The 26,658-nt window shown below is 36.9% G+C and overlaps 1 protein-coding gene across 6 annotated transcripts in view; it reads left to right on the top strand.

Moving 5' to 3' along the window:
* Window positions 1-26,658, top strand: part of LOC147917096 (uncharacterized) — a 67,075-nt gene that overhangs the window by 14,985 nt on the left and 25,432 nt on the right. For 3 of the 6 annotated variants that reach the window (XR_015552261.1, XM_087431378.1, XM_087431380.1), the window contains exon 2: window positions 12,137-12,212. The exons of 2 other annotated variants lie outside the window; for them this stretch is intronic. Coding sequence is in view for 3 of the 4 variants with exons in the window: in XM_087431378.1 (XP_087287504.1) it covers window positions 12,137-12,166 (30 nt within the window). In the remaining variant the exon portion in view is untranslated. Of the gene's footprint in view, window positions 1-12,136; window positions 12,213-23,423; window positions 26,620-26,658 lie in introns of those variants that run through there. One more of the 6 variants, XM_087431379.1, reaches the window with a different exon arrangement.

Genomic DNA, 26,658 nt, shown 5'->3' with positions numbered 1-26,658 from the left:
ACTAAGGTAGGTAATATTATTATCTGCTTTCTACATATTAAGAAATTGAGGCTGAGAAAGTTCAAGGATTGGCCAGATAGCACATAGCTAGAAAGTCTGGAACAAGGATTTGTAATCCAGTGTCTGAATGCAAAATCCACACTTAACATTTACAATATACTGGCTGTTAAGTATAATCACATATAGCATTCAAATTTAACAGTATATAAGTCTCCTGCTCGTGGTTGTGGAAAATGAGTCCAGTGAAGTTAAGATTAAGAGACTTGTCCCTGGGTTACATAGTCAGAGGCTACAGCACACTCAAAAGATTGGAGATGCTTGTGTGTAGATACAGATAGAGTTCAACTGGGAGGGGGAGTATCAATTGTATTCACTCAAGATCTCTTCTTTTAACCTCTGTTATTTCAAATGACTAGTCCCTTGCTGTTTTGTGTACACAGTCTAAAAATGTCACTAAATATAGAATTCTGATGAGAGAAAGATTCCATCTAAAGTCAGAAAGATGAACCAGATGACCTTTCATATTCTTTCAAGACAGCCAAATGATCTTTATATTTTCCTAAGGTTATTGAACAATTCTGAGTAAAAGTTCATGACCATTTGTTTTTATTTTTGTATTGATATAATCATTCATTTTTGTTATTTTCTTATGTATTAGGATGTTTAAAACTCCTATTATTTCTAAAAATTTTTAGTGAGAAGGGAAAACTTGAACACATGGTTAACATCGACAATTGCTATTTTTTTTAGAAAGTTCGGTAAACTACAACATGATAATATATGCCTGTGACATTCCTAATTGTGCCAGTCTGACACTTGTACAATCTCTCGGGTTGAATCCACAATTAAATCCTTTGGGCTCTGTTGTAGCTAACTATGGAAATCTTACAAATAGTAGATAAACTATATTAAAATTACATTTTAAATTTAATCAGTTCATTTAATAAATGTAATTTCTTCTTTACTTCATTTTTTTCAACCATTAACATTTACTAGAAATTAAAATTAGAACATTTTTCTTCATAAAGTTAATATCGTAAAGCTTCAATTATTTGCATTATTAGTACTCTACCCCTTTATCTCCAAATGTGCCAGACCACTCCTTTTTTTTATTGTTGCATACATAGCATTCATCTAACTCTTCAGCTTAGCTCAACTGTGACCTCTTTAGAGAGATTTTCTCTGATACCTCCCAGTCTAATTTCTACTCCAGTAGGCTGGTTAAAAACATGTCCCCAACTCATCACCTCTTTCTATTTCCAAGCCCTTTGCAATGTGACTTTATAGCTCTTCCCTTCATGAGTAGAGTCTGTTTCTCTACCCCTTGAATCTAGGCTGGTTGTGTGAATTGTTTTGCAAATAGAATACAATGTATGTCAAACTGTGCCAGTTCCAAGGCCCTGCCCGCCACTGCTTACTCTCTTGATACTACCGTGAAAACATACTCAGGATAATCTGCTGGATAATAAAAGACACAAGGCCTAGTCGTCGTGCCAGATGACTGCCAGCCAATCGTCAAGATGTGAATGAGGTCCATGCTAGGACCCCTAGCCCCCAGCTCACACGCAGCTGAGCACAGATCCCAAGATGGGCCAAGCCTGACCCAGATCAGCAGGACCATCTAGCTTACTCATACATGTAAGAGCAACCATGAATGCAGATGAGTTTAAACTACTAAGTTTTGGGGATAGCGTCTTACACAGTATTATATGATAGACCTTCCTTTGTTGATGTCAAGTGCTTATTCCTCTTCCCTCACAATTAACACTTTTTACATTTGATTTTAATCTCTAATCATTTCAGCTATGCATATCTTGAATCCTCAAGTATTTTAAAGACCATATAAGAAGAGCTGTGTGTTAACCATTTTTTAAAAGTTATTTTTAATACTCAACAAAGGACCTGTAATAGTGGGAGGTTGCATGGGGTAAAGAAAAGAACTTTGGGAGAAGCATCTGCTAGGCTAACTGCCTGTACTGCTTCTTTCACATAAGCGACCTTGTTGGGCAAGACTCTTAACCTCTCTGAACCTTCTAATTTTAAGCCTAGAGTGTTAGCCACCACACCATGCTTTGGAGAGAACAGTATCTGGATACTATCCTCCTGCTTTGGTAATGAAGCCAGAGGACGTGCAGTTCTATTTTCCATTTTACAACATGGACCCAAATTTGAAACCCTTACTCCAGACTCTCTTGGACATCTCTATCACTTTGTACCACATTAGCGTTTCAAATCATCCCTCTTTCCAGCAGCTCTTGCCTTTGCCAATATGTTGAACAGGATAGATGTAAATGAACTGATTTTTTTGATCAGGAATGTAAATAATATTGATGTATTACTTGTAGACCTGGTTAATGATATACTGAATGTTGTCTCCTCTTGTGTTAAACACGTGCTTATATTCCTGGGTAATTTCACTCACTGTTTCCATACAAAAGCTTAAAACCATAGTGGAGTTTAACTGAAAGAAACATACTATTCTGAGGATGCTTGAACTATGCATATGTGGATATTAAAAGTACTGATATAAAACAAGCAGAAAAAAATCATCTGATAACTAGCTAATCACTAGTGATTATACTCGATTTTGAGAGAAATTTGTAGGTGTCACAAATCTCATCATGCTTTTGCTTAGCTACATTTAATTATAACTATTTGCAGATTGCAAATAATTATTTACATATAGATGGATCTAAATAGCAGATTGTAAACACAAATGGTATATTTTATAAATAGTGAGCTGTCAGTAGAACTACATTATGAATCGCTTAGCAAGAAAACTACTTTCATACCCTAATATTAGCCAAATTTTTTAAAGAAAATGGTTGGCTCTCATAATTCTAGAGCACTTGTTTTTTGAAACAGTGCACTTGGTTTGAAACCAGAGTAATTAGCTGGATTTGGCCAAGTTTCCGTGGTTACAGGACATGTTTGTGGTCATCGCGAATGCATAGGGACCTACCATTCAGCGGTAGCTCTTGTGTTTATTCTTCAGGAAATTTGGAACTATAGATAAGCAAATGAGCTTACAAGAATCTTAGAAACCTCTGGATGATATCCCACCCCAACAATTATTAGACTTGCTTGATACCATCAGATTCAACTTGCAGAGCCCAGATACTTATAAAAATTTTATTCATTTCCTCACACTAAATAGAGAGCTTTTCAGAGCTGTGTTGATGTGTGAAGTGCTGGCACAGTATAAGTTTTCATTCATGTTATTTAGGGCTTAGGCAATGGAAGTAACCAGCCAACTAGTTTGGTTTGTGATTCTCATTCAATTCCTTCACTCTAGGTAGGCAGGGTCGAATTCTTTAATTTAGAAAGGCTCTAATATGACTTTGACATGGCCTTTGGGTAGGGGGAAAAATGTAATTCACCTATATCCTACTGGATGTCACTGTTGGATCCATCAAGAAACCAAAATGTGCTGATTAAATTATTCTGGGTCTAGAACAATATGCACTGATAATTGAGATACAATTTTACCAGTAATACCATATTTTATTGATTCTAGTATGCATATTTTTCACAATTTAACATCTCTAAAATAGAGATGCGCCACAATCAGAAACATCTTAAAATTTCTATTGGCCAGACAGCATTTATGAGGTAGTTGCTTGCACACATGCAAATTTTGTAATTTTTTTTGGTGGCATCATTGGATTCCAGAAACCCTTTAACATGTAAATTGTTAAACCACTTGAGAATCACTGGAGAAGGACTGTGAGTTCCAGATATTGTCTAAAAACCTTCAATTGTTATCATCTGGTAAAGTCAGGAAAGCAGTAAAACTTGCAGAACCAGTACCAGAGCTTAAAAGAGAATCTTGGAGATGACAGTGAAGTAATCTTTCAAGAAAATTGCGCCTCCAGTGCCTTGGGTGGTACAGAAGACAAACGGTGTAGAAAACCACTGACGTCAACAACTCGAGTTCAAAAGTGATTCAAAAGTATTGTATTTTTAATGGTAAGACATTTTGGAAGTACCTTAACTGTTTTCAAAGTTGTTTCCCTTTTTATATACACACAAGAGTTTAGTTTTTAATTGTCTAAAAAACCTAAATTATCTTATTTAATAAGTATAAGATTGTATGGGGCTGGCCCTGTGGCGTAACGGTTAAGTGTGCGCACTCCACTGCTGGCGGCCTGGGTTCGGATCCTGGGCGCGCACCGAGGCACCGCTTGTCAGGCCATGCTGTGGCGGCGTCCCATGTAAAATGGAGAAAGATAGACACAGATGTTAGCCCAGGGCCAGTCTTCTTCAGCAAAAAGAGGAAGATTGGCATGGGTGTTAGCTCAGGGCTGATCTTCCTCACATACACACAAAAAACTATTAATAAGTATAAGATTTTAGTGAGAAGACGACACAATGAAACAATAAGAGAGTGTTGGGGGCCAGCCCAGTGGCATAGTGATTAAGTTCACGTGCTCCTCTTCAGCGGCCCAGGGTTTGCAGGTTCGGGTCCCAGGTGCAGACCTACCTGCCACTTATCAAGCCATGCTGTGGCAGGCGTCCCACACATAAAGTAGAGGAAGATGGGCACGGATGTTAGCCCAGGGCCAATCTTCATGAGCAAAAAGAGGGGGATTGGCAACAGATGTTAGCTCAGGGCTAATCTTCCTCACCAAAAACAAAACAAAACAAAACAAAACAAAACAGAGTGTTGTATCATAGTTGATTTGGCAGCAATTTGTCTTTTTTTAGCTTTACGAAAAATAATGTGTCAATCAGTGGCATCTTAGATTTAATAAATAGGGTACTATTTATTTGAGAAAGCATATTAATATTTGCACTCTAGGAATATGAGTTTAGCTTTAACATGGTCATAAAATTGACACTGACTCAAGCATGCTGTAATAAACCCAATAGTATATTGCATGAAGAGAAAATTATTAGTCAACTCATTACTGGACATTGTAAAAATATTGCTTAGGATAGTAAAAGTCATCCTTATGTTTTATTAAATTTGAAACTTATTTTTAAAAAAAATTTTTTAAAATATAACATGCCTTAAAATCCATAAAGAGTTTTTTGTCTCACTGAACAGTTCTAAGGCACTGCTTTATATATTCGGGGAAGAAAGATATGACTTTAAGAAGGATATGACTTTACTTGAAACACTTTCTTAATCTGAGAATCCTGGAGATGCTGGGAAGAGAGAGAGTTTTATTTATGAATCCAGCAAGTCTTGGATCTGCTTTATTTAACACGTCCTCATTTAGCTTATCCTCTTCTTTAGCATTTTATTATAAGCAGCTGGAAGCCAAGGGGCATCTTCTATATCCTGCTTAGAAATATCCTTAGATAAATTATCTATTTCATTAGGTACATTTTCTACTTGCTACTTTATCACAAGTAGTATTGCTAAACTTTCTGCCAGGACATAACAATGATTCTCTTTCTTTCACTTCCAAATTTTCTTCCTTTTTCTATAAGCTCTCACTGACAGCCTCCTCAGAGGCAATCAGGTTTCTCCTAACAATCTATTCAAAGCCCTTTCGAATTCTGTCTCTCTCTCCTCTATAGCCACTGTCAGTCATTCTTTATGCTCCTCACTTATTCTTCAATTTCTTCCTCAAGGATAGTGATGTTTTATCACTACCTACTTGAAGATCACTTAATGCATTTAATTCTTTCCAATGGTCGGGAAACTCGGAAACAACCTTTGTACATACTTTCTATAGGTTTTGATAGTTTGCATTGGTTGTTTTTGGTGTTATCACATCTACTGCATATTTAATATGAATAAGGAAATAGGGGCATATCTTGTGCATAAAATTAAATTTGTGTAAGTTAAATACATTAATTATGCAATTTCATTGTATTGCTTCTTAAGTGAATATAATTAGCTTAACAACTTAAAAAAAAAGACCCATCTCCCAATAGTTTTATTAAAACTTCCAAATTCCCCCACATCTTTGTTTCTTTCACATATATTCATCATCTTGAAAAGTAGTGAGTGAGTGGTTTCTTTTGGACTTTGACATTGCGTTCATAACCAATAGCCACAGCATAGTAGCCAAACTAGCCTGTACCCGTTCTCTCCCTTCACAGTAACTTGCTTTTCTATATGCAGACTGTCACATTGTTGTGTTTACAGGATTGCTTCCAGCAGCTAATTATTGTAAACAACATAATGCTATATGGTACTGACAAGAGTAAATATGATAATGACCATGCATACTCATCATAGCTTCATCTTTGGAAAACTATTTCTGAAAGTAAGCAATTGATGATAGTTGGAATACAAAGTGAGGGAGAGGGGGAGAATTTGATTACTAGGTTTTAGAGGTTTCAGTTTGCTGAAAAAGTAAATCTCCAACCTAATGACATGCAAGAATGTGGAAGAAAAGGCTCCATCACCACTTGGGCAGCTGTTTACATTTTCTTCCATCTGGAGCACAAGTGAAAAGAATAAAATTTTGTTTGATTGCAGCGACGCAGGTCAGGGAGTTAAAAATGCAACAAAATTTCCCTAAAGCAGTATGGTCCACAGACTGATTTCCCCTAAGCCACCACAAATTTATTTCCTTCCCAAAGCAATCGGCCTTCTGGGCATTGAATAAGATGGAGATTTTCCAGCCGTTGTTTTTCCCTTCTCCCAACCTCTGTTGTCATTCATTGTTTCCTTTTGAGGTACCATGTCAACCACAAGCCTCATTTCCATGTAGTTGGATCAAACAAGACAACATTCTTAACCATAGGGAGACAATGATATAAGTTTTGGGAAATTCTAACAGATCTTCTTTGTCTAATCATACACAATGAGATAGACACTGATTCCTGGTGAGCAGCGTAAGACAAATTACATTAGTAGAGAAATAAACAAACACAAAGAGAAGTTGGTCTACAGCGAAATCAAATTTACTATGATATGGAAAACAAATTGAGGCTTTAAGCTTACTTACCAAGCTAACCATAAAGGCATTAACATCTACAGTTAATTCCAAATAACAAACAAGCATACAGAATGAAGAGTTAACTTCTATATGAGCCGAAATTTTGACGAGAAAGAAAGACTTTACCCATAAACAAAAGGACAAATAAGCTTCTAATTGAGGAATAAAGTATCTCTATGATGTTTCCATATTGTATTACAAATGTCTCAGAGTATTTGTATACACATTACTCTCCTCTCATTTCATACTGCTGTAAAATGAATTGAAAACAGTTTGAAAATTATATAGTCATTCTGCATGTGTAAAAAAGTAACTGCATTACTTTTGCGATGAAAAATATAAATATGTAATACATTGTGGCTTTTAACATTCTTTGATTGTTTAACTCAGTTACCGTATCAGTCATTTTCAGTCTTCTTCCTTCACGTGATTTTCTCAAAACCTGGGTATATTTAGACCTATATTAGTTTTCTATTGCTGTTGTAACAAATTGCCACAAACTCAATGGTTTAAAGTAACATGAATTTCTTACTCTATAGTTTTGGAGGTCAGAATCCCAAAATCAAGGTGTTGGCAAGGCTGCATTCCTTCTGGAAGCTTTGAGGGAGAATCCATTTCCTTGCCTTTTTTAGCTGCCTGCATTCTTTGGCTGTTGGCCTTTGCCTTACACTACTCCAGCTTCTTGTCTCCGTAGTCCCACCTCCTACTACCAACTCTGGTCTCCCTGTTTCCCTCCTATACGGACCCTTGTGATGGATTACGTTGGGTTCACCCAGATAATCGAGGATAATCTCCCCATCTCAAGATTCTTTGCCTTGCGGCCGGCCCGGTGGTGCAAGTGGTTAAGTGCGCACATTCTGCTGCAGCGGCCCGGGGTTCGCCGGTTCGGATCCTGGGCACGCACCGACGCACCGCTTGTCAAACCATGATGTGGCGGTGTCCCATATAAAGTGGAGGAAGATGGGCACGGATGTTAGCCCAGGGCCAGTCTTCCTCAACAAAAAAAGAGGATGATTGGCAGATGTTAGCTCAGGGCCAATCTTCCTCACACACACACAAAAAAAGATTCTTTACCTAACCACGTCAGAAAGGTCACACAAGCTAACATATTGACAGGTTCTGAGGATTAGAACATGGACATTTCTGAGAGCCCGCTATTTGGCCTATTGCAAGACCTTATAATTTAAGTATGAATTGATTCTTTTCCACGTCACCTAATGCCATGTAAATATCACATTAATCTTTGCTCATTACTCATCTTTCATTTTTGGAATGTTTAACAATTTTCTATTAAAGTTTTATATTTCTATACTATAACAACAAAAATCTCATTCAGGGGGCCAGCCTGGTGGCACAGCGGTTAAGTGCACGCACTCCGCTTCGGTGGCCCGGGGTTGGCAGGTTCGGATCCTGGGCGCGCACTGACGCCTCGCTTGTCAAGCCATATTGTGGCAGCATCCCATATAAACTAGAGAAAGCTGGGCAAGGATGTTAGCCCAGGACCAATCTTCCTCAGCAAAAAAGAGGAGGATTGGCATCAGATGTTAGCTCAGGGCTGGTCTTCCTTACAAAAAAAAAAAAAAAACTCATTCAAGTTTGCAGTCCATATTCTCAAGCTGTCATTTAAAATTCTTTTCCTTTCACAAAAATAAGAAGTCATTTTATAATGCTTTCACAGAGAATATGTGTTATATATACATATATTTATCATTTATCTTAAAATAGTAAATTTTTCTGAAAGCTGCTTTTCAGATGTGATGACCAATATCTTATAGGTAAGGGAACAATTAAACTACCACTTTGTGTATACCTACTATGCGCTAGAAATTATAGATACCTAATTTTAAATTATCAGAACAAAATTCTAAAGGTAGATATTATTATGTCCTTTTTAAGAATGACAAAACTGAGACTGAGAATGGACTGATGAGTTCTTCAAGGCTGTGCGGTTGGTAGACTATGGACTTATCATTTGAATCTAGACCTTAGTCAAAAGATAGATTCCATTAGTAGAAAATGGCTAAAATCCATTCTGCAGATTATATTATTGACAGAGTTTTACATAACGGTTATTTAAAAAAGTATTCTTGTATGTATTCTAGTCTGGCTTCTGGGTTCTCTTATGAATGACTGCTTCCCCCATAAGTCTCCAAATGAGTTTATTACAATAATGGTATAATAAGTGAAATGTATCATAACATGAAGTGGACTTCAAGTTTCCATGGACACTCCAGGGGAAGTTGTCTGCTCCTTTGTCATTCTGTTTTTTTCTTGGAGGTCTTCAAAGGTTGTTTTCATATGTGATTTTCTCTTGGAGGCTGTCCTGACCCTCTCCCCCTTGGACAAAGTTAGTCGTCATTGCTTCTGTGCAGTTTTCTGGTCCTGTTCTCCATCGTCTCCCCACTCAGCAGACTGAGTGCCGCTCTTCCTTTTTATCCCTCTGCTGCAAGCTCAGGGAAGGAAGGTCCTTGCTCATCTGGTTTAAAAACCGCATCACCATAACCAGGGCTTAGGTGCTAGAATGCCTCTCATGGGCACTAAATTCTGGTAAGTACTAGATGCATAATTGATGATAGAATGGATAAATGAATAAATTAATGAAATGTCAGTTTTGCAGAAATTTTGAAAATAATTGCCAGGACTTTATGTTGGGTTAATATTTAATGGTGTTTTTCTAATTTTTCTTTTGATTTGCAATATGTTCAACATATCCCTGACACGGTGCTGCATTGTTTGTAAATCTGCTCAGTTGGGTTAACACCCCTAAAAACTTTGATAAGAAAATAAAAAGTTTTTTTTTTTGGCAGTATTTCGTGTAAGAATGACAGTGTAGAGAAAAAAAGCACATCTTGGGGACCCATTCAATAGACACAGTGATTAAGTAAAACCTGTACTTTAACAATTGTATTTACTCAATGGAAGATAAGTAGTTATTTTTGTTAGAAAATAAGCGGATTGTTTTATTAAAATGATAAATTGATTAACTGATTTTAATTTTTTTTAATTTTTAAATTAATATTTGTATGTCTCCCAAATTGGAAACTAAGTCACACTATGTAAAGGGACCACAGTTCAGATTTTTACAGGAATCTTTCCTGCATTATCTTTTTTTTTTTTTTTTTTGTGAGGAAGATCAGCCCTGAGCTAACATCCATGCCAATCCTCCTCTTTTTGCTGAGGGAGTCTGGCCCAGGACTAACATCCATGCCCATCTTCCTCTACTTTATATGGGACGCCGCCACAGCACGGCCTGACAAGCGGTGCGTCGGTGCGCGCCCGGGATCCGGACCTGGCCGCCAGCAGCGGAGCAAGTGCACTTAACCGCTATGCCAGGGGACCAGCCCCATCCTGCATTGTCTTTTATACAGCTATAAGTTCTTATTCTAAAGCAAACATTTGGCCCAGATTAATCTTTTTTTATAAATTTATGTTTTCTTATATAGATCTTGCTTAAGGCAAGGTACACCTGCATAGGCAAAAGCCATTTTAATTTTACAACACTTTCTTAAAGAAGAAGAAAAATAGCTACAAGGCACTTCTTAGGGATTGGAAAATGACAGGTTATTCACAATTGAACTACCGCAAAGTGACTAAGTTGCTTTTTTTCCCCAGAGAAGATCAGTTGGATTCTTCTTTCTCCTGGAAAAAATCCATTTGTCAGAAGAGAATTGAAACTACATCTAGTAGAAACTGTTCACATATTTTTATATGACAAAATCTCAGTGACCTCAAAAAAAATTTTCAGTATATTCATTGATACTTTTCCTTTATCAAGTTTTTATTTCAAAGACCTTGGTTACATTTTTATCTGAATTTGTGCTGAACTCAAATTCTGGCCCAGGATTTCTCAACCTCACGCTGTTGACATTTGGGTGTCAAAGGAGCGTCCCTGGTCTTCACCCATTAGATGCCAGGTGTGAAGATCAAAAATGTCTTCAGACATTGCCAGATGTCCCCTGGGGATGAGGAGGACGGCAAATTCACCCCTTCTTGAGAACCACAGTAGTCCTCCCTTATCCAAGGTTTCGCTTTCCACGGTTTCAGTTATCCGTGGTCAACTGTGGTCTGAAAATATTTAATGAAAAATTCCAGAAATAAACAATTCAAAGGTTTTAAATTGTGTACCGTTCTGAGTAGTGTCATGAAATCTCTTGTGGTCCTGCTCTGTCCTGCCCAGGATGTGAATCATCCCTTTGTCCAGCGTATGCATGCTCCATAGGCTATGCGCCCTTAGTCACTTAGTAGCTGTCTTGGTTATCAGATCAACCGTGGTGGTATGGCAGTCCTTATGTTCAAGTCAACCCTTATTTTACTTAATAACAGCCCCAAAGTGCAAGAATAGGGATGCTGCCAATTCGGATATGCCAAAGAGAAGTTATTGTTGTTAATCTCTTACTGTGTCTAATTTATAAATTAAATATTATCATAGGTATGTATGTATAGGAAAAACACAGTATATATAGGGTTTGGTACTATCTGATATTTCAGGCATCCACTGGGGGTCTTCAAAAGTCTCCACACACCCTAGCCCCTTGCCGCAATAAGGGGGGACTACTGTTTGGCCTAGCCAAATGGAAGAACCAAATAGAATCAGTTCTGTGTGAAACAGAGAGACATGGTCTCTGATATTTCTGGACAGCACAGAATGAAGCACTTTATTCAGTAATGATCAGGGTCACTGCCTGTGCTCTAAACCGTGGATTTTGTGCCTGACTTTGAAAACCCGAGAGATACATTATACTCTGAAACTGGGCAGAGGGCGTGTACAGATATTCCCTGGAAACAGAACTAACCCATTTGATTATTTCTCCTGCTGAGATTTATGACTTTAGAGTCAAAACCTCCCCCTCACTTTCCAACCCTTAGTTATGACAGCTACCCTAGTTAACCCAAGTGAAAGCGTGACGTGAATTCGGCCACTCTGACCCTACGCATAGTTCCTGGCTTTTCTCAACAAATTCCAAACATTGCTGAAGTGAAACTGCTGCAAGTATTAGTCATAGATTTACACAGTGAGGGAACAAAAACAACAACAACACACACACACACACACACACACACGCTTAAATTTTGCATCAAAAGTTTATAATATATGCCCCTCTCCAATAATGTGTTACATATCTACAACACGTACTGGTTTTAACTTTCTTTCTCCCTGTGATCGTATTAAATTAGTTGTTTGTGTTTTGGCCTAGTGTCCTCTCTAAAATGAGGAAATGGCTTTCTCCTTTCAGGTCCAGTTCTTCCATTTATGGTGTTCCTGAAATGCTGACAAACAGACTGGCCTTTTCAAACTCGTCTGCCTCCTAGGTGAGCAGCTACCTGTTCTTCAGTGATTATCTAATTATTTCCACCAAAAGGGAGTGCTCTGAAAGGACTAACACTTCAAAGCTGGGTTTTGTTTTGTTTGTAAGTAAACAGGGAGCTGGGAGGCAATATTTACCTAAGGGATTTCAAGTAGGGTCACAAGAAATATTATTCGCTGAATCTTGTTACCTTGTTCGAGGTAAGGCAGTGAGTATGTGCATTGAGTATTAGCAAAAGTTACCAGAAGTAAAGAGCCTACACTTTTTAACTAATTTGATAAAATGCAGAGATAATTAATTGGATTATGGATTAATTATCCATACACACCAAATTATGGGTTTGGGGTCTAATTCTCCAAGTTTAGCTGGTTCCCTTGACTGTATAGAGCAAAACATGTATGTTGTTCCTTTGTAGTAGCCTGGTAGGTGCGTTTGTTTGGGTAGAGGGAGAATGAGGCCCAAATTCTGCCAAAACACTTCAGAGGGTTAATTAAACTCAGACAAAAGAATTAGCGGTAGTTTAGTCATCTCCTTAAATCTCCAATCTTCGCCTACGCAAGGGTGTAGCATCAATTTCTTTTCTTGAGGGCTGACAAAAATTTGTAATATTTGGCTGGGATTTTTCCGATTTGTCTGTTTTTGGGGTAGATGTTGCTTCACAACTTAGTTCAAACTCTGAAGTGGCTTTGCCCTCAATATGTGGTTTATATTGAAGCATGACAATTATCTGACACTGTGAGGTTATCTTGTGAAGCAAAATGTATATACAATGTTATAAAGGAGTTTCAGTCCATCTGATGATGCACATTAGAATATCATTTCAATTAAAAAAATCAATGGCTCACTTACATCACCTCATTTATTCCTCACAGCAACTAAATGGGATAAATTTTATTAACTCCATTACATGGATGAGGAAACTGAGTCTTAGTTTCATGAACTGGGTATTACATGGAAGCTGGCCCTTGTTCGTACAGCTTCAAGTAGAACCAAGACTCAGAACTATTTGTCTGAATCAAAACCATATTCTTATCTAAGAATTCTTTCTTTTTTCCAACTACCCACCAATTTCTTCCATTTGAAAGTAGGTGAGTATGCGTACCAGATAATTTAAAAAACATCTTCCACAATGCTTAATAGAAAAGAGCTCTAGACTCAAGCTTATTTTCACCTAAAAACGATTCTATTAAGAAAGTAAGTTGATTAAATACGCACAAGAGAAGTTCGTACTTCCATTAGACACATTCCTATAGAGATTTGAAGACCAATACTTGCAATTTATTTCCATTGAACAAAAATGTATTGAGGGCCGGCCCCGTGGCTTAGCAGTTAAGTGAGCGCGCTCCGCTGCTGGCGGCCCGGGGTTCGGATCCCGGGCACGCACCGACGCACCGCTTCTCCGGCCATGCTGAGGCCGCATCCCACATACAGCAACTAGAAGGATGTGCAGCTATAACATGCAACTATCTACTGGGGCTTTGGGGAAAAAAAAATAAATAAATAAAATTATTTAAAAAAAAAAATGTATTGAGTGTCTCAGGGACAAGGCGACAAGCACCATGAGGCTACAATCATTCGCGTATGTGCAAAGCATAGAGTCAGTTAGCTTACCTTATAAGCCTGGGTATAAGACTCCAGCACTTGAATTTTGATATGGGACAGGAAATCTATTAATAAGAAGCCAGATTTCTTGTGGATAACCTTATTTCAATATTAACCTAGAATTTCATCTTTCTACAACGTGTATCTTTGAGTTTCTCCTTAGCTTTAAAAGAGAAGAAGAATCTGTAATCTTCCATAAACAAAGTATAAATAACACTTAAATCGAAGTCAAAATCACAATATATTTTAGGACACATGGATCAAATCTATGTATCTCAGAAGTTCACTTTTTAAAATGTACATCAAATATATTACAAGTAACATATTGTTATGTTTGGCTTTGCTCAGAAAGCAATAAATAAAATCTGCGTCTAATGGCATTTACAAATTAGTAGTAGCTAAAATTTTATAGATGCAGTTTTATTGCCAAAAAAGCAGTTATTTTGGGATCTCTACAGCTATAAACCTGCACATAGATTTTTATAGTGCTGAGTAAGCTTGGATAATACTAAAGCATAAAATTTCCCCACACGGCTACTTTGGTTATCTTTGGGAATATTATTCATTTGAGGATTTTTATTTCAAATAACAAATGTGTGGAAGTACTTTTTTTTTCTTTTCTTGATGTGGACCGAATTAATGAAACTAATATAACAAGCAGACAGAACTAATCTGTCAAAGACGCTTGCAAGACATTTTACATAGCAATGCCCTTGTGTTTGAACATTCTGATTTCTTGTTTTCTGACAATGTTGTAATTTGCTTTAAGAATTGTTTTAATCAGTTGCCAAATGTTTCTTATGCTGTGCTGGATAGAAATAATTGAATTTTGTAAAGATGGAGCAGAGTAACTGGGGGTCTGTTAATATTTTTTTCATTGACTCTTCTTGCTTTCAAAGCCAGCTTCTAATTAAAAACAATGCTTCCTAAAAGAGATGATCACCAAAGATAGTTTTAATAAATCTTTACAGGTTAGTTCTGATGACACTGTCGGGGTTTTTTTTAACTAGAGGACCGATGTCATTGCTGCAATGACAAAAGTCAGTAATTAAACATCTCTTAGCTAGCCCATGTTAAACCTACAATTTCTGAGAGTTTATAAAAGCATGAAAATAAACCTCTCTGGGGCCATCTCAACTCAAGAAGGATATTTTTAAATGAGCTATAGAATTGAACCTTGCTCTTTCCCTAAAGTGTGTCGCAGATTGCAGAACGCTTATTTATAGAACTACTTTAAATACAATCATGGCCTCTTCTTTTGAAAAAAATATGTTTTCACTAAATTTTTCTCATCTCACTTTGAGATGAAAGCCGTCTTCCTTTATTTATGAGATTCTATTCACATAAGGCAGGGTTGTATATTAAAGAAAAGAAAGAACACCTAAAAAAGGTGAAACACCATATCATGATCTTATATCTGTTTCTAGAATTTTTACAACTTGTAAAGGCCTTAGAAATCACCTAAGGAGTAAGAGGTGCTTTGGGGACAAACATTTTCCTTTACCTGTCCAGTATTAATTGTCTTTTCTGTTAGTGATAACACAGCACATAGTCCATTTTCTCCTAATTCCTGCTACCTAGCTGTCTGGAATTCATTGGCCTGTGGTCTTTCCAAGTCCTGGTTTTCCAGCTTCCCATTCCAGTCTGTCAGCTACCCTGGGCCCTTCTAATTAAGTTGTTTTTGGCTGGTGAGACCTCAAGTTGGTTTCTGTTGCTTCCTCTCAAAGAATCTTTGTTGACTTTAGCCCATTAAATAAAAACTCAATTAGGACAAGAACTGTGTCTATCATTGCTTCATGCCCTAGTGTCTGAAACACAATAGGTGCTAAAACAATATTTGTAGACTTAATGAATAAAACTTAGAGGAATAGAGTGACATGTCAGGTCTCACAGCCAGATTGTGCCCGAGTTTGAGTCAGAGATTAAGTTCTCTTTGACTTTTTCTTACATTATTTCTTCCCAATAGACAGCCTTCTCTTAAACTATCCACACCCTTCTCCAGTGTTTCTGAAGACAGAGCTGGTTCTGGATATGTGTGCCATTTCTTTAACATGGTCAATTTACACTCTCCCGATGCTTCTGGTGTTTTATCTGAGCATAAAAGTATTCCAGGAATGCCATTGGATGACAAATTTATTAAAGTCATAATCCTTTAAATCCTCTAAAAGTCATAAACTAAAAAATTATAACATAAAGTTAAATACAGATTGTGACCAATTATTTTCTCATTCATATTCATTCAACACACAGCATACTGTACACTGTTTAGATAGAAAAAAGTACAAGATCACGCAAATTTAGGTAAGAATATAGATAGAACATAACTCCTTGGCTTAAAAGATTATTTTCCAAAGGGTAAAGTTAAACTCCTGAACGTATCCTACAAGGTTGCCCACTGTCTGGTCTCACTTTTTCTTTTTCATCTCAAGTCCCTCTTGCTGTGAACAACCAGAGCCTTCTAGCCCCACTCCCATTTTACCACACATCCTCCACATACACTGGAATCTCAAAGAAATGTCGTAGGCCCTTACTCATACCCTTGCACATACTGCTTGCTCCAGCTCTAATGCCATTCTCTGGGCATCATGTTGTCATCCTCTGAGTCACAGAAAAACATCGACTCATTCATGAGCTCTTTTCCAGTTGACTCAGATGTATTTATGTCTCCCTCCTTTATCTCTTACAACACATTTTATAAACATCCATTCTAATATTAAATACATTTGACCATAATTATTCTTACATGTTTCTCTCTGAATATTTTACATGCTCTTCAATGATAAGAAATGGATCTTGTCCGTTTAATTATTTCCTCCACTTCTCTCCATGCTAACTGGCACATTGTAGGCTCAACGTGTATTTGACAAATAGAAGCATAAATGAATAGCAACAAGATAAAAAGCAAGAATTCTTAACTCTCAGACCAGGGTTCTTTCCATTGCACCAAGCTGACTTTATCCATAACAGACATGGCGACAGATAATATGTTATATCTAACTATAAATCAAAGTAATTTCCTTTAATTCCAGACATATTTATGAGTCAATTGTGTAAGACTAGAAAGAGGAACATAGACAATTATTTTGATGATTTAGGCTACACATTTTCTAATTCAAATATCTATATGTTTCAGAATATATTCTTTTGGTTAGAAATACCTGTTTAATTATTTCACTTCTTGACTTTACTTTGTGTTGGATATGTGCAAACCTTAAGTTCATCTTAATATTGTGGTTAATAGTCACTCAATTCCAACTACAAATGTAATTCAAACTAGATAAATAAATAAACAAATCTCAACCCTCAAGCTTTGCTTTGGTTGAATATTATGAAATAAACACATTTTGTAATCCTGGTTGACTGGGTAATTGGTACTGCGTAGACTTGGTCTGTGTTTGCTTGTTAGTACATCTTCATTCTCAAGCCATGGTTTCTATTAGACTTAATTATGCTCCCCTGCTACTTTAAATTGAGGGTATCCTCAAAATGAGGATTGTGTCTATTAAATTTAATTACTTCCCTCTGTGGATCAGGTGCCTAAGATGCCGCTATTAAAAGGAGTTTGTTATTGAGAAGCTGCTCCTAAACTGGAACATACATTTATAAAACAACTCCCAATTTCTTCGCATCATGGTTCCAACCAGCTGTGCGCAGTTCCTGCATGAGTCCATTCTTTTTCAGTAAACATGCTTTATGGAGTAAAATACTCCAAATAAATATGCATACGTTTTTCTTCCCTCTGCATGTCCTCTGAACATTGATCATTTAGTTCTACTTGACTGGTATTTCAACAGGGAAATGGCATATCTATTCTAGGCATATTGTGGCTGATGGCTACTGGTACATGAACCTTGAGGCTATATATGCTTTTGCAATAATTAATTTATTAATAATACCCTGCAGGGAGTTGTAATAGAAACCGAAGGGTGGTGGAAGGAGGAAAAACACAACCGAGAATTGTGCCAGCTGTTATTAATAATAAGGTCTATTATTTCAAACACCTTTAACTCAGATAATTGAACTCTGGGGGATTTCATCACTTGAATTTTCATTTTAGAATTGTCCCAACTTAATTCCATTGATCTTCAGATGCGTTTACGAGCAACCTTAATACTGATGATTTGTCTAAAATATCTCAAGCAACATTAGAAAAATAGAATACATGACACTATTTCTGTTAATAAGAACACTTACTTGGAGTTATAATACCTCCAAGTCCTACCAAGTCTCTGCCTGCCATCTACTAGCTGGGTGACTGAGCAAATTCCTTTGGTAAAATATAGGTGGTAATTATAATTCTTGTCTTATTTATCTTCCAAGATTGTAAAGATAATGAAATAAGAATTTCCATGTTAAATTTCTGTGTTAAAATTAATTTAAGATATTACTATTCATAAAAGTATATTAGTTCAAGATAGAAAAGAAGAAAACAGCAGAGATGAAGCCAAGCTTCATACATGGCACGTTTGGTGAAAAATGCCCATCCTGTAACCCAACTTTGTTTACATGATTCTGAATAAGTTTGACTGAATTTTTGACCCAACTGATGGGATGTTTTGGCATCCTGAAGACATCGCTTAAAATAGCAATTATTGGGGCCGGTCCTGTGGCTTAGCGGTTAAGTGTGCACACTCCGCTACTGGCAGCCCAAGTTCGGATCCTGGGCATGCACCAATGCACCACTTGTCAGGCCATGCTGAGGCAGCGTCCCACGTACAGCAACTAGAAGGATGTGCAACTATGACATACAACTATCTACTGGGGCTTTGGGGAGAAAAAGTGGAAAAAGGGAGGAGGATTGGCAATAGATGTTAGCTCAGGGCCAGTCTTCCTCAGCAAAAAGAGGAGGATTGGCATGGATGTTAGCTCAGGGCTGATCTTCCTCACTAAATAAATAAATAAATAAATAAATAAATAAATAGCAATTATTTTCTCACCTTTTATTACCTTCTCCCAGACAATAGCATATGCCAGAAAATTAATTATTAAAAGCAGTTTTCACCATGTAAAAAAGGTGTTCAGTTTATTTGGGTCAGTTCCCAAATAAGTAGTTTTATATGATCTAGATATATCTAACTATATATATAATCTCAATAGGTATAAAGTTATTAAACTTTTAATATTTCCTGAGAATTCAAAAACTCCAAATATATGTTGCTAGTTCTACATTATTTTTCATCCTGAATAGAAAAGAGACATGTTATGGTGTGAAAGTTATCATTAGGGGCAATAAAAAATAAAAAAGGTAAGATTCATAACAGATACTATATTATTAGTCTTTATGGTGAATTGTGATCACATTGTCACTTATACATTTAAAATGAATTCCAAGTCTTTCTATCTCAGAGAGAAGCAGGGAAAACAGGAATTTCAGGAGCTGTCAGATACTCAAGAAGTGACCACTGACACAGTTGGTGAATTGGAAGTTTTTCAAGGTCAAAGTATTAAGGAAGTGCCTAAATGGATGCCTCTATTACGTGCAATAGGCTTATCCAGCTGTTTGTAACTTTGAATCACTGACTTTGTATCAAGACCTGTGAACAATGGACTGACTTTATGGAGGTCAAGGCATAGAGGTCAAGGGAATTATTGAATAGATTGATTACACAGCAAGCTTAGTGTGAGATTATGTCTAATTTTCTTAAGTGCTACTTAGACAATAAATAGACCTGGAAGAAGCTCACAACATGCTAATATTGTGATATGTCTCTAGACAGCTTTCAAAATATAGGTAGTCACATCAAAAACACTAAGTTCTTTCAAACTATGACTGAGGGATAAAATTCTATTTTCAGTTGATTTATTGCACCAAGGTGACTCTCCTCTATGAGTGATTACAACTTAATTTGTTAAAGAAAAATCTGTAAACTGGAAAGAGAATTAAAAACCACTCCATGCTTCTCATACCTCCCTCCAGTTTTAGTAATTAAAAACAAGATTCAGCACCAAAATATCAGCTGCACTTTTCCTATGAATTCACAGCCTTAAACTAGTGGTGTCCCTTCAAGAAAACATATTAAAAATGACAAGGACAGAATATCACTAGGCAAAGAGCCATTAACTTTCAACTCTTCCACCGTTCTCTAATGTTTTGTGAAAAATATGGTAGTAACAGATAATTTATCTGCCTCATTCTAAGCCACTCCTCACCAAGCCATCCAATCTTTTGGGGCATCTTTCTTTCTCCCAGGTTCACATTTTTGCATATCGTTCCTGCATGGAGCCTCCTTTGACTTTCAATAGAGATTCATATTTTAGAAAATGAAGTCAAAGCAAACAAAAATATGGACTTGGATGGGAAAAGAATTCAACCAAAAATGGAGTCAAAATTAAGAAAAACGATGAAAATATATAGACCCGAATAACTTCAATTTCAGTTATTAGGATCATCCAACGTTTTGTGTCTTTAGGAGATTGCTTCCTAATTTATCATTCATTTTGATGACAACAAACATGATATTATCAAGTAAAATTTTATGAAAGAAGAAGGGATAACGTAGCTTATTATATAGGTTGGGAATTTTATTACTTTTTGAGGAGGCTTGAGGAATAATGAATGTTCTCCTTGGTACACAGTTGTACACCACTGTTGTCCCTCTCATCATTGCCATCATCATCATCACCATCATTCCTTCATTAGTTAACAAATACCAAGTTCTATGCTCATCACTTTACATGATTATCTTCTTAACCTGACAGAGAAGTAGGAAAAAGAGATGGCAACTAATCCATCAGGTAGGTAGTAAAATCATCTGAAATTTGCTTATAAAGAGAAGTAAATAGGGCTGGCCCCGCGGTTTAGCGGTTAAGTGTGCACACTCCGCTACTGGCGCCCCAGGTTCGAATCCTGGGCAGGCACCGATGCACTGCTTCTCCGGCCATGCTGAGACCGCATCCCACATACAGCAACTAGAAGGATGTGTAACTATGACGTACAACTATCTACTGGGGCTTTGGGGAAAAAAAAAGGAGGAGGATTGGCAACAGATGTTAGCTCAGAGCCAGTCTTCCTCAGCAAAAAAAAAAAAGAGGAGGATTAGCATGGATGTTAGCTTAGGGCTTATCTTCCTCACACACAAAAAAATGAAGTAAATAAATGCTCAGACACCTAGAAAGAACTGGTATAGAACCCAAGATTTGAACTCAAGCAGTTTGAGAGTCTTGCTTTCAATCCAAGTTCTTCATTCAGCACCACGTAGCATTATGTGACATAATGTAAAATGTAAAATTTTTCAATAGTATGTAAATTAAATGTTACTCAAAAAGTGAAGATTACTGAAATTTGAAAGCTTCTCAACACTTTCAGAAAGTTGCTTGAGGGCAAGGCTTTATTCCTAGCATCTATCACAGTAGCCAAGCACAAGTAATGTTGCCAAATAACTTTTAATTAATACTTTATCAAAGTAGAACAAGCATAGGGTTTAAAGAATTAAATAGTGCCAAGTGTTTAGAATAAGCACCATAATTTCCTGCTACTCTTATCCCAACCTTAGAAGAAAAAACTTGCTTCTCTATTTCCAAATAACATGCTTACATTGCTGTCCCTGGATGGATATATATATATAGACTGATATTTATTAAAAATTTTCTATTGCGGGTGAGGATTTTAGCTCTCTTGCTGTCTACTTTCTCTAGGTCTATTTTCCCCACATAGTTATATCAAATCTTTTGTTAATTCCATGTTCAGCATTTTAATTATCATGATCATGTAAATATTGTTCACTATTGAGTCACAGTGTACTATGATTACACTTTGTTGTTATTCCCTCTTTTATTTTTCCTGCAGTTAAGCATCGTTCATTTTTATTGCTTAATAGTCTTTGATCTTTTGCCAAGACTTCCCACACTCTCCAAGAGATCTGAAAATCTTCTCAATACTGTATTCATATACTCAGACCTGTAAAGAAACTCTGTCAATTTCATTTTTTTTTTTTAATCCCTTGTAGATCTCTCTTCTGGAGTCACTTTCTTTCTGCTCCAAATTATGCTAATTGCTTTTATCAAGGCCTGTCGTCCAGATATTATTACAGGTTTTTCTTTGACCTCATCTTGTGAATTCTCCAGATCTCTCTCCTGCAGTAGATCCTCTGTTCTCTGGATCCAATGCCTCTTCTTTCTTGTCTTCTTTCTCAGTACCTTTGGAGTGCTTTCAATTCCCATAAAAGAGTGGATGAAAGGAAAATTTTTGAGACACTGAATATCTCAAAACATCGTTATTCTAGCTTCTTACCTAATGTGTAAATCTATATTCAGTCATATTATTTATTAGAATAAATAAATAAAAAGAAAATCTTCACTCTGGTTTTGAACACATTTGATCCAATTTTCTTCTAGCTTTCAATGGGGATGCTAAAGAGTTTCCTGCCATACTGATTTTCAATTCTTTGTATGAAACTTTCTTATTATCAGTATCTGGAAGATTTCAGGATCTTCTTTTTGTGTGTGTAAGGAAGATCAGCCCTGAGCTAACATCCATGAGCATCATCCTCTACTTTATATGGGGCGCCGCCACAGCATGGCTTAACAAGCGGCGTGTCGGTGTGCGCCTGGGATCCAAACCTGCGAACCCCAGGCCTCCAAAGCAGAGCGTGCACACTTAACCGCTTGCACCACCTGGCTGGCCCCAGGATCTTCTTTTTTATAACTAGTATTTTGAAAAATAAAATCATGACCATGTGCCGCAGAGTGGATCTTGTCGAATTCGTTTTCTTAGATACTTGGTGGACTCTTCTAATGGGAAGACTTGTTTACCTCAGTTCTGAGATTGTTTTTTCCTATATTATTTCTCTATAAATTTCCATTATTTTCTCTGTTGTCTCCTTCTGGAATAACTCTTAGAGGAATAGTGGACTGGCTGACTCATTCACTGAATTTTCTTATATGTTCCCTGCTGTTATCTAGATCTCTGTCCCCCTAATTTCCAAGAGAATTACAGATTTATAGTTTGTAAAATTTTACAGATGTTTTTAATTTCATCTAATCATTTCTTTAATTTCTAAGATCCTTATCTTGTTCTCTAATTGCAATTTGTATAGCTTTTGTAAAGCTTCCTGCTCTTATTTTGAGATTTCTCTGAGGATACTGATTATACATTTTGTTTGAAATGTTCTACTTTCTGCAAAGTCTTGTTCATCCTGAGTTAGTTTTTTTTTTTTTAATTTATTCATTTGGTCATCTTCCACCTTGGAGAGGTTCCCAAATGTGTTCCTCATTATGGCTAATTGTTTTTATTTCATTTGGTACTCCCTAATATCAATATCTAGATGTCTCTTCTCAGGAGTGGTTCAATTTAGCCAGAAAAGAATGCTCCTATATCTTTCATTGAAGATTATGAGCCTCTCTGCCAGTTTTATAAAAAACAGGAAGGAAAAAAGAGCTCAAGTCCCACAATTCCGTAAGCAGCATCCTACATTCCCCTGATCCTCGATTTGGGAGTAGCTAATTCAATTATTCCAGAGATTAGATCTCCCATCTCTTGGGATGTAGAAGATTTATCCACCTGACTATGAATAAAGGAGTGACAGTCGTGGTTTCCTCTTGCTCTATCTACAGACTTTTAATCAATATCTCTTTGAAGTATATCCACCACCAACCTCAACTATATGTTTTTCAGCAATCTGTGCCCTCCAACTTGCAGCCTTCCGGGAGTCCTGTGGAGTAAGTCATCTTCTACCTTGTTAGTATTTTCTTCATCTACCATGGAGATTTGACTTTTTTTTCTGTTTTGCTTATTCTATTTCCATGTCTTCAATTCTCTATCTTTTTATATTGTGATTTGGAGATATTGCTTTATCTTAAATTTATTAAGGCCAGAGTTTGCATTTCTGTTTCACATACTTCTTACAGTATAGGAGGAGAAAGGGCCTAAAAACATTTCTTTACCACCTTAAAACTAAAAGTCTGCTAACTATAAGATGGTAGCTATCAATGAATAAATGGATTAATAAATGACTAGAAATATCAGTGGAACTGTTGGTTTGGTGGTCATTGTAAATGTGCCTCAAACACTTGTTGAAAATTGAGTATGAAGCCACAACGAAATAGTAAAATCAGATTGACTACATTTTTTCCTTTCCAACAAAGCTTCTCTCCTTTCTAATTTCATAGGAGATGCTGAAATTGACTAGTGAGTGTGGAAAAAAAGGAAATTGATGGTTAAGTAAACACAGTGCTTAAGTTTAAATATATCTAAGAGTTCAGCTATTATTCTTAAGTACCTCCGCCATCTCCCCAAAGTCTATCCATCCAATTATTAAGAATGCAAGGAGATTCCACTGGTTACTCCACTATCTTCAGCGGATAGACAATTACATCTATAACTACAAAAATGCTGCTTTGCAATCTACACCATACTCTCTAGGAATTTTACGTGACAAATTTGGGTGATTCAAGCAATGGTACTTGCTAACTGGTCACAATTGCTGATTGGCTGCTCCTTCAAACAGAATCTTGTGTTAAATTTCTCAAAGATTGAGAAAGATAGGGCATCTTTCTTTGTATCTTTGTTCTTATGTAGAACAAAGATATTATGAAAAAAATAAAAATATGACTTTTAGAATTGATGATATAAAACAATATATTTAGCATAGAAAATTATAATATACACACTGTAGTTTAGGAAGTACTCAGCTTTGCAGAGTCCAAATTAAGCAGGCGTTAAAACTTATTGGCACATATAGAGCTCAAACATGCTCTTCAATGTTTCAAAACTTCAGTAACTTTTACCATAACTATTTAACATTGTGGTATACACAGTTGCTTACTTAATGGAGAATTCTCTGAAATATCACCAAACAACCTGTTAATAAGTCAAAACTAACTTTTTAAGAACACACAGTAAATGAGAACACTATCTTAACAGAATCTTACCAGTTTCTCAGAAAGGGAAAGTCATAAGGGGGGTATTTACAAGACTTGGGGTCTGGATTCAGATATTTCAAGGCAAGGCTTTCAGGGCAGGAAAATGATTGGGCTAGAACTTTGTGTGTGTGTGTGTGTGTGTGTGTGTGAAGAAGATTAGCCCTAAGCTAACATCTGTTGCCAATCCTCCTCTTTTTGCTGAGGAAGATTGGCCCTGGGCTAGCATCCATGCCCATCTTCCCCTACTTTATATAGGATGCTGCCACAGTATAGCTTGATAAGCAGTGTGCAGGTCCACGCCTGGGATCTGAACGTGTGAACCCCAGGCCGCTGGAAGCGGAGTGTGCGAACTTAACCACTATGCCACCGGGCCGGCCCCCTCTTGTAAACTTTTTTGACTTGAAGTCTATTTCATCACATATTAGTACAGGAACCTCAGCTCTCTTTTGGTTACTATTTGCGTGGACTGTCATTTTCCACTCTTTCATGTTCAACTTTTTTGTGTCGTTGGGTCTAAAGCGAGTCTCTTGTAGACAACAGACAGTTGGAGAATGATTTTCTATCCGTTCTGCCAGTCTGTCTTCTGATTGGAGAGTCGAATGCATTTACATTTAAAGTAAAGGAGAGACTTACCTCTGTCATTCTGCTGTTTGTCTTCTATATGCCTTATGGCTTTTTTTGTCGTTACCGCGTGACTGTCTTCTTTTCCATTTAGTTCATTTTTGGTAGGGAAACATTTCAATTACCTTCTCAATTCCTTTTGTGTATATTCTATAGCTTTTTCCTTTGTGGTCACCATGGGATTACACTTAACATCCTGAAGTTACAGCACTCTAATATCAATTTATACCAGCTTAACTTCAGTAACACACAGAAACCCGGCCCCTATGCAGCTCTGACTCCACCCCACTTCAGTTATTAATGTCACAAAATTACATCTTCAGGCATTGTGTGTCCAAAAACGTATATTAACAATTGGGTTTTTTGATACTTTAGTCTCCTAATGTAGAAAACAGAAAGGGGAGCTACACACCAAAGTTCCAATAGCCCTAGCTTTTGTAATCGTCCACGTGCTTGCTTTGACCAGAGATCTTCATTTCTTCATAAGGCGTTGAGTTACTGTCCCCTGTCCTTTGGTTTCAACCTGAAGGACTCCCGTCATCGGAGGGCAGGTCTAGTGGCAAGAACTCTCTCGGCTTTGATTTATGTGGGAGTGTCTTAATTTCTCCCCCCAATTTTGAAGGACAGTTTTTCCAGATACAGGATTCTCGGTTGGATTCTTTTTTCCTTCAGCACTTGGAATACGTCAACCTGTGCCATCTGGGCTCCAAGGTTTCTGTTGAGAAATCTGCTCATGATCTTATTGGGGAAAATACAGTGAAAGTTGTTTTCCTCTCAGCTTTATAAATGCTGATGATGTCCCCTCACGAGTCTTACGTGACAGAACGTTTTCTTATAGTATTGTAATATCAGTTAAGTTATAGGAGCGTTTTGAGACTAATCAGAGTTTAAGGAAAAGGAATTGAATATTTTAAAGTGTAGACATTATGAGGTCTTTAAAAGCCAAAAATTATTACAGATTTTTAAATTAGAAATGAAAAGGCCACTGAAGCATCCTACAGATTTTAATTTCTAATAAAGTAAATATCATTCTCTAATATTCCACATAAATAAAAAGCTCTCTGGGGTCCTTTATTTTAAGAGTAAAGGGTCTTGAGACCAAATGCTGAGAAAACTACTATGGTTTATCCCCAGCCGTGACTGGCCCATTTGTTGCTCTGACCTCGTAAGGAGCCACTGTGATGGGGTTTACAAATACCTGTATAAGTCTCTGGCCGGGCCTAGGTTTTTTGTCCTTATAGCCCAGGAAGCTACTTGTGGTGACCTGTCGGACTTGGACTGCGGTTAGTTAGCTTGTTTTCCCGTTTGTCTTTTTTCCCATTTTGCTTATTTTTCCTCATTTTGTTGTTTTCCTTTTTCCCCATTTT

The sequence above is a fragment of the Ceratotherium simum genome, chromosome 5 (assembly GCF_057802395.1).
Source record: "Ceratotherium simum simum isolate JZ-2026a chromosome 5, ASM5780239v1, whole genome shotgun sequence".
Lineage (NCBI taxonomy): Eukaryota > Metazoa > Chordata > Mammalia > Perissodactyla > Rhinocerotidae > Ceratotherium > Ceratotherium simum.
Note: the sequence above shows the minus strand (reverse complement) of the source record. Positions and strands in the feature narration are given on the sequence as shown.